The 8,999-nt window shown below is 32.6% G+C and overlaps 1 protein-coding gene across 4 annotated transcripts in view; it reads right to left on the bottom strand.

The window, feature by feature from the left end:
- Positions 1–4,049: 4,049 nt before the first annotated feature.
- Positions 4,050–8,999, bottom strand: part of plxnb2a.1 (plexin b2a, tandem duplicate 1) — a 250,675-nt gene continuing 245,725 nt past the window's right edge. For all 4 annotated transcript variants that reach the window (XM_028449132.1, XM_028449133.1, XM_028449129.1 and 1 more), the window contains 4 exons: positions 8,372–8,436; positions 7,995–8,070; positions 7,777–7,851; positions 4,050–5,112 (listed from right to left, as the gene is read on the bottom strand). In XM_028449132.1, the coding sequence (XP_028304933.1) occupies positions 5,008–5,112; positions 7,777–7,851; positions 7,995–8,070; positions 8,372–8,436 (321 nt within the window). In that variant the 3' untranslated portion in view covers positions 4,050–5,007. The remainder of the gene's footprint in view (positions 5,113–7,776; positions 7,852–7,994; positions 8,071–8,371; positions 8,437–8,999) is intronic.

Below are 8,999 nucleotides of genomic sequence, written 5' to 3'. Positions count from 1 at the left end.
GAAGGTTTACCCTGTGAGAGTGGCGTGGGAGCTGAGTCTCAGATATGGGAACGCATCATCAGTAGTGTTCCTTTGAACACTTGGTCTGTGCCCTTTTATTTTTTTTTCTCCCTCGGAAGTGTCTGCTCTTTGATCTCTTCCTTTGAAGTTTTGCTCTTTGATCTGTAAAAAGTAATTGATGGAGAGAAAAAAAAAATCTAATACATTTTTAACTGATTTTTTAAAATTAAAACAGCCCTTTATTTTAGAGAACTGTATTCGTATACACTATAACAGACATTCATTCTTGGGGAGGAAAAAATGTCTTTGGTGTTACTGTTGCCAGAAATTTGTGATATCATTGTGGAATCTTGATCCAAAAAAGGTTGGAAACCACTAGTTTAAAACATACATTTTCGAAGCGTACTCCTCCAGAAATCAAACGTTTGTGTACTTCCTACATGTCGCTAAGATTTCCTTTATTGATGATATGAAAATTAAGATAAACCGAGCATCGTTTAGCACTTTTATTGCCAAATATGATTAGTTTTTTTTTTTTTTTCAAAGAATAAGATGGTGATAAAAACATCGGATGTCTCAATGGTGTCATATACACATTGTGTTTGATTATGGAGTAATGCTTTATTTTAGCGGCGTATAATTTCCTGTGATTCAAGAAAGTTCACTTTGAAAGTCCGAAATTTGTTTACTCTTTAACTTATTTTGTTTGTTTTTGAAGAGAAGTTTATTTAATTGTTTGTGCACTGACTCAAACTTTCTTCAAAGGTGTTATGTCCGTTAAAATAAAGCGTATTTCTGTTATTTCTGTTTGTTCATTTAATAATGCTCATGTTTATTTAAGACCATTTCTATGTGCTCTTTAAATGAGATGAATATATTCATATTTCTAATTTTGAGTGAGATTGCATTTGTAATAAATGAAATATAATTACCAATAATGTGTCTGTTTTCATTGATTTTGTGACATTTAAAGGAATATGTGAAAACTGAAAATTTAACCAGAAGCGCAATATATACTGTTATTAGTGAGAAATAGGTTTGAGTGACCAATGAGATAAAGCGACCATTGAGTGTAAAAATGGAAAAATATTGGCATTTTTTCCTGAAACAAGGTGTAAAAATTGAATTTTTTTTTTTTTTTTTTTTAAATTCTGAGATAAAGCTATAGGAAAGTTACCAGATTGATGTGTAGGCCTCCCTCTGACCCGAGTTTCAATGAACACCAGGAGAATCCATCTTGCAGGAAGGTTTATAGTAAGGCATAAAAATGGAAACAATTTGGGATTTTTTTTTCTGAAATAGGCTATATGAGGTGAACAAATTTAAAAAACTTTGCATTTTTTTCTGAAATCATAAGGCATAAAAATGGAGAAAAAAATAGATTTTTTTTTTCTGAGAAAAGCCTTTAATAAAGCATTAAAAGTTGGGAATTTTTTTCTGAGACAAGATTTTAGTAAAGCATGAAAATGGAAATATTTTGGATTTTTTTCTTTTCTGAAATCATGCAATTTCGCAAGGCATAAAATTGAAAAATTTTGGCTTTTTTCTGAGATAAATCTACAATAAGATGGAAAAATGTTGATATTTTTTCTGAAATCAGGCTATAGTAAAGCATAAAAATGAAAAAATTTTGGATTTTTTTTTGGTCTAAGATAAGGCTTTGGTAAAGAATTAAAATTAAAAAAAAATTATTATTTTTTTTTCTGAAATCAGGCTATAGTAAGGTATAAAAAATTTCTAAGATAAGGCTATATATAGTAAGACAAAAATGGAAACAATTTGGAATTTGGATCTGAGGTAAGGCTTTAGTAAAGCATAAAAATGGAAAAAATGTGGACTTTTTTTCTAAAATCAGGTTACAATGAGGTGTAAAAATTGAAAAATATTGGCATTTCTTCTGAGACAAGGCTTTAGTAAAGCATAAAAATGGAAACATTTAGATTTTTTTTCTGAGACAAGGTTTTAGTAAAGCATGAAAATGGAAATATTTTGGAATATATCTGAAATCAGGCTTTCGTAAGGTGTGAAATTGAAAGATTTTGGCCTTTTTTCTGAGATGAGGCTACAATAAGGTCTAAAAATTGAAAAATCTTGGCATTTAGAAAAAAAATCAGGCTATAGTAAGGCATTAAAAAAACTGAGATAAGGCTATATATAGTAAGGTATAAAAATGGAAACAATTTGGAATTTGTATCTGAGATAAAGGCTTTAGTAAAACATAAAATTGGAAAAAAATTTGACTTTTTTTTCTAAAATCAGGTTCCAATGAAGTGTAAAAATATTGGCATTTCATTTTAAATTAGGCTATAGTGAAGCAAAAAAATGGATTTTTTTTAGGCAAGGCTAAAGTAAAGCATGAAAATAGAAAAAAAAAATTGGACTTTTTTTTTCAAAAATCAGGTTACAATGAGGTGTAAAAATCTTGGCATAGTAAGGAAACTAGGCTATAGTAAGGTATAAAAATGGTAAAAGTTTAGATTTTTTTTAAAAATCAGGCTATAGTAAAGCATAAAAATGAAAAAAAATGATTTTTTTTCTGAGACAAGGCTTTAGTAAAGCATAAAAATGGAAAATTTTGATTTTGTTATCTTCTGAGATCAAGCTACAACAAGGTATAAAAATTGAAAAATTGTGCCATTTTTTCCTGTAATGAGATAAGACTATATATCATAAGGCATAAAAATGGAAAAAAAATTTGATTGTGTTTCTGAAACCATGCTATGGTAAAACAAAAATGAAAAAGATTTTTTTTCTGAGACAAGGCTTTAGTAAAGCATACAAGTGGAAAAAATTTAGATTTTTTTTGTGAAACAAGGTTTTAGTAAAGAATGAAAATGGAAATATTTTTGGATTTTTTGTGAAATCGGGCTAAAGTAAGGTGTAAAATTGAAAGATTTTGGCTTTAAGATAAGACTACAAGAAGGTGTAAAAATGGGAAAATCTTGGTATTCTTTCTAAAATCAGGCTTTAGTAAAGCATAAAAATAAAAAAAAACAGATTTTTTTTCTGAGAAAAGGCTATAGTGAAGCATTAAAAAATGGAAAACTTTTGGATTTTTTTTTGGTCTGAGACAAGGCAATGAAAATGGAAAAAAAATTGATTTTTTTTCTGAAATCAGGCTATTTCGGAAAAAATTAAGGCATAAAAATGAAAAAATTCTGGATTTTTTTTTCTGGGATAAAAAGCTTTCTGAGGTGTAAAAATTGAAAATAAAAATGGCATTTCTTCTGAAAACAGGCTATAGTAAAGTATACAAATGTAATACTGAGATAAGGCTATTAAAGGCATAAAAATGAAACATTTTGGATTTATTTTTTTTCTAAAATCATGCTTTAGTAAAGCATATAAATGAAAAAAAAAAAAGATTTTTTTTTCTGAGACAAGGCTATAGTGAAGCATGAAAGCATGAAAATGGAAAAAAATTTGATTTTCTTTTTTTTTTAAATCAGGCTATAGTTAGGCATAAAATTGATTAAAAAAAACTGAGATAAGGCTATATATAGTAAAGCATAAAAATGCAAATAACTTGGAATTTGTATCTGAGATAAGGCTTTAGTAAAGCATAAAAAATGGAAAAAAAATTAGATTTTTTTTTCTGAAATCAGGCTATTTTGGAAAACATTAAGGCATAAAAATGAAAAAATTCTGGATTTTTTTTTCTGAGATAAAAAGAGGTGTAAAAATTGAAAATAAAAATGGCATTTCTTCTGAAATCATGGCTATAGTGTGTAAAAATGTAATACTGAGATAAGGCTATTAAAGGCATAAAAATGAAAACAATTTGAAAACAATTTCTGACAAGGCATAAAAATGGAAACATTTTGGATTTATTTTTTTCTAAAATCAGGCTATAGTAAGGTGTAAAAATGTAAAGATTTTTAGTAAAGCATAAAATTGGAAAAATCTTGGCATTTCTTTCTGGGATAAGGCTATAGTAAGGCATACAAATTGAATTGTGTTATTCCTTACTGCTGTCTCACCCCGTTCACTAGCTTTAGGGTGTGTAGAGAGGCTGGAAATAGAAAAAAACACACGCAGCATTGTCCAAGTCTGTTAAAATGATAATTTTTATGTCATAAAATGCAAAGCATCTGCATAAAGTCTGCACACACACACACACGCACACACACACAATTGTAATACTAATCAAAGTACTCGGCTGTGATATGAATTACAAACACAGTATCATCATCAGCGTAGAAACACAACCAGCAGACTCTCTGACAAAAACAACATTTGGCTGTAATATAAAAAAATCTACAATTTTTCTTTTGGATTATTTTAATAATGTCGTACCAGGAGTTCATGTTCTCATGCCCCTCCCTCTTTGAATCGGGACCTCTGATTGGCCAGTGGTGTGTTAGGAAATCGAGCATTTGCTTTGTTTTGGGAGATCTGATGTCCAGATAAAAAAAAATAAGACCCGATTATCCAACTTTATCCATATATAAACCAGTCTGTGGTGAATAAAGCAGCTATACTTTTAGCATACATTAAAAAACAAGAGGCTAAGTACCATGACGTAAAAATTCATATATATTTACTTCTGTTCTTTAAACAATCTCTTCCTCTGTGTCTGTCTTGTATGGCACTTTTACTTCTTCTCCATTGATGAGAAAAAGGAAAATGTGTGTTTGCAGAAAAGTAAAACAAAGAAAGAAACAAAAGAACCAGCATAGGTCCTGGTTTTCAATTAAAAAAATAACTTTGATTTCACAGACTTCAGCACGTTGCACTTCAGGTGTTTTGTTTCCAGATGCCGAGGCTGAGGGAGATGTTGGTGACGTGCTTGTGACGGGTTCGAGTGCATCTGGGGCCACTTTTAACACTTCATTTAGTCTAAGCTGCCCTCATTGGTCCTTCCTGAGGCTCCGCCTCCGCACGCAGTTCAACATTTGTGTGAAGTCAGTGATTTTCACATCCTTGAAGTCCTTTAAAGGAAAGTAATATTCTGTATTCACAGAGCTATTAGTTCATCCATGATGCGTCTCTCTGAGAGGACGGAGGTCAAAGTTCGGTGGACTTGTTCTCCAGGGCGGCGGCCACCTGCTGGAGGCGGAGCGTCAGCTGCTTGTTCTGAGCGGCCGGGTCATCGTCCAGCGACTGGATGATCTGAAGGAGAGAAGGACGGGAAATTATTCAATATCTGCAAAACTCTAATTAGAGCTGGTGCAACTTATAAATGTGAATTTGATCTCACAATTTGTTGCAAATCAACAGATCAAAAAGTCAAACACATAATCAATCCACAACTATTCAATGATGGAACATCCTCTATGCTGGGGGTTCTCAACCTCAGGGTCAGGACCCCCTTTGGGATCGGGAGACACTGGGAGGAGGTCGCCGAAAGCTTCTTGCCATATTTTTGCTCCTTTTAATGCATTTTTGCTACATTACTCCCATTTCTGCCACCTCTCCATTAAATTTCAATTCCTTTTCTGCACATTTATTCCACTTTTAAGACATTTCCAGCACTTTTAAACCCTTTCCATCACTTTTCCCACCTAATGTCACATATATTGACCCATTATTGTCACTTTTCACCATATTTCATGCTTATTTTTGCCAATTTTTCCAGATTCACAATTTGTAAGCGTTTAAAGACAGATGTCAAAAATTATTAAAACATAAATACACATACTGCATCTAGACAGTATGGAGATGTTGATAATCTGTTTGTAACAATTAGTTTTATAAGGCTATAGAAGTGAAAAACTGATGTTTAAAAATGCAATTTTTCCATTGAATCCAATTGTTCAAATAAAAGCAAAATTCAAAATGCCATGAAAAAATTACGCTTTTTAGACGAAATATTGATATTTTCCAATATTTTCATCTACAATAACTCAATGTATCTTTTTTTTATTTTTTATTTTCATTGACATGGAAAATATATTTAGTAGGAATTCCCAGGTATATGTTTACATATGTTTATGTTTAAATTGTGTATGACAAAAATGTGGGAGGAGATTGTTTTAATTATTTTTTTTACAGTTTTTGCTAAAAACAAAGTGATGGACTTTATAATTTGAAAGAAATTTAAATGTAAAAAAAAAAAATCGACAGTATTGGGGCGAAATTTTGGTGAGTTGTAAATTTGTAGCACATTTGGTTGATTTGTTGTCAATTTTCCAAATGTTGAAATTTAGAAACTTGCTGTAGCGCCACCTTTAGGACTAATAGACTGTTTTTGCAGCTGAAACAATCTGGCATTGAACTGAACCTCTGTGTAAAATTTGGTGATTATTAATATATGGGAAGTAGGATTTCCACAGAAAAAGACAAAGAAAGAAGAACTTACAGGATAATAAAGTTCCTGGAAGCTCAGGCCCTCATAAAGTAATACAGTTCTAATCTTTGCTGCCATCTAGTGGTTGCTGAATGCACCACAAGCACCAAACTACACAGACTGAACCTAATGTTCTCCTGGTAAATAGAACATGTATAAGACAAACTTTAGAGCATATTTGGATAAAAATGCAACCAAGGGCTTTTAGAAATGTCTTTATTTTCAGTTTGAAAGTCAATAGTTTTTTGTATTCTCTGTATTTAAGTCTGTTAGTACAAAGCCTGTCAGAAGTATGTATTCATATAGTGGGAGGAGCTTAAGTAGAGTTGTCAATTATGGCCGAATGAGTATGTGTTTGAAGGTTGGATGTACAAAGAGGTGTACATACTCTGTACTCTGTAGTGTTATAAAAGGGTTTATTTTTCCCTGGTTTAATTCTATGGGACATGTGCACGATAAATGCTTGTTTGTTTTTAAACTCATTTTAATATTTTTGTTATTTGGTGTATTTTTCTGTAATGTATGTTTATTGGAGTCATTATGTGTATTTTTGTATCTTGCTGTTGTGTTTTTGTGCATTTTTTGTATAATTGTTAGTTTTTTTTAATCATTTTCATATTTTTGTTGTCGTTTGGTGTATTTTTCTTTAATGTACGTGTTTTTGGAGCCTTTTTCTGTATATTTACAGTCATTTTGTCAGTTTTTGTTGTAATTTCGTGTGTTTTTGGAGTCATTTTGTATATTTTTGTGCATTTCTATTGTCGTTTTGTGTACTTTTTGTATAAATATTGTTTAGTTTTTTGTTTTATTTTCCTCATTTAGTATAATTTTATTATAAATACCTTATGTGTGGTGAGGGCGTGTTTTGAGATGTGTGTGTGTGTGTGTGTGTGTGTGGATGCACACACTGGGACTATGTGTAAGCTGCTAAAAAAGTTTAAAAACAGCCAACATGATGCATGCACACACACACAAACACGCGCAGTGTTTGCTGGCTCGGCTGTAGTGCACACATGTAACTACGTCGTGCAGTGATTGGCTGTAGTAAGTAAAGGCTCTGGCAAAGGATGATTTTTTTTAATGAGATTATTCATTAAATGGACTATTTCAGTCCAAACTAATCCAACGTGGCACATGTTTGAACCAAGCTGCAGCTACAGTATGTAGTCAGTATGAGCTCTGTCTGTCCCTGAACACCAGAGATATTTGAGCTACAGACGTACAGACGTACAGATATTCCTTGCTTTAATAGAGATGAGATACTTCACAGATACGGACTTGAGTTTTTTGTAATTATTTTTACTATTTATTCCTCCTGTCAAATGCACTTTTTCATTATTGCAGACTTCATTTGTTATTTCATAACTTTTAGCTTTGGTATCAACTGTCCCTATTCTCTAATCGAGCACAATCGTCAGTTTTGCCACAGGACAAACAAATGCGTCTGACCTCCATCACCTTGTATTGTGAGGAAATAAGAGTCTTACCACGTCAAAGTATTTGCTGGCGAACTGGTAGAGTTGTAGTAAGGCAGCCTGGGTGTTCAGCTTGTCTGTGTGTTGCTGCAACAAACAGTAGGAGGTGAAAATCATATTATACAAAAATATAAAAACATGCAAACAAATAAAACAGAGAGGGAGGGGTGTGTGTGTGTGTGTGTGTGTGTGTGTGTGTGTGTGTGTGTGTGTGTGTGTGTGTGTCGTACCCGCGACACCTCAGCGAGGTGTGTGTTCATGTCCTGGTCACTGACTGAAACCATCTGTCTGATGCCCTTGTAGTAACTGAGGAGGAAACACACGTGCATATAAAACACTGTAACTGTCAGACGACCAATGACAGGAAAAAACAAATACAGTCAAATAAAAAAGACAAGATCACATGATTACTGGTAATCAGCAAATCTAAAAACTAAAGTTTTAAAGTGAAAACCGACTCATCACGTGAATGCACTGCAGATCAAACTTTTTACAAAATAACATCAGCATTTCTTGTTGTTTCTTTTAGCTCAGCTGTCTTTGTAATGTGGGATAAGGGATTCCTTTAAGCTTTTATCTCTGTTTGCTACCAGTGTGATGGACTCACTCGTCGACCATCTTCTTGTAGGTAGAAATCTCTTTTGCATAGAGCAGCTTGTTGCTGGGAGATTCCTGCACATGGAGAAAAAAAACAGACATCAGATACACTTAGGATTTAAAGAGACAAACGCCTGAGGTGTATTGACTGCTTGATGTGATATTCATTTAAAGCAATATACATTTTGACCTAAATTTGAGTGTCGGCCTTTTGCATGCTTGAACATATGTCTTCACAATTATTAAAATAGTTTATTTTGATCTCTTATTGACATTGTTGGAAAACTTCCTTGCATTGCATTGTGGGATGTGGAGTCCTGTAGACTGATGTATAGAACACCAGAAATGTGTTGGGAAGTCACTTTGGAAGACACAAGAAATCACAGTAAGAATGAAGTAAAAACACTAACATGCGTCCAACTACACATCCCACAATGCAATGCAAGGAACTTTTCAGACAATGTCATTTAAAAATGTATCAATCAACACTTTATTGATGAAGCACTTCTCATGCAAAAAAAAAAAAGCAACTAAAGTGCTTTACAAACTGAAGTGTAGATGAAAACAAACATTTGAGGGTCAATTTCATCCTTTTTCTTGAGCAATTGATCTTTGATTTATTGATCTATGAGGCCTAC

This window comes from Gouania willdenowi, chromosome 6, assembly GCF_900634775.1.
Source record: "Gouania willdenowi chromosome 6, fGouWil2.1, whole genome shotgun sequence".
Classification (NCBI taxonomy): domain Eukaryota; kingdom Metazoa; phylum Chordata; class Actinopteri; order Blenniiformes; family Gobiesocidae; genus Gouania; species Gouania willdenowi.
Note: the sequence above shows the minus strand (reverse complement) of the source record. Positions and strands in the feature narration are given on the sequence as shown.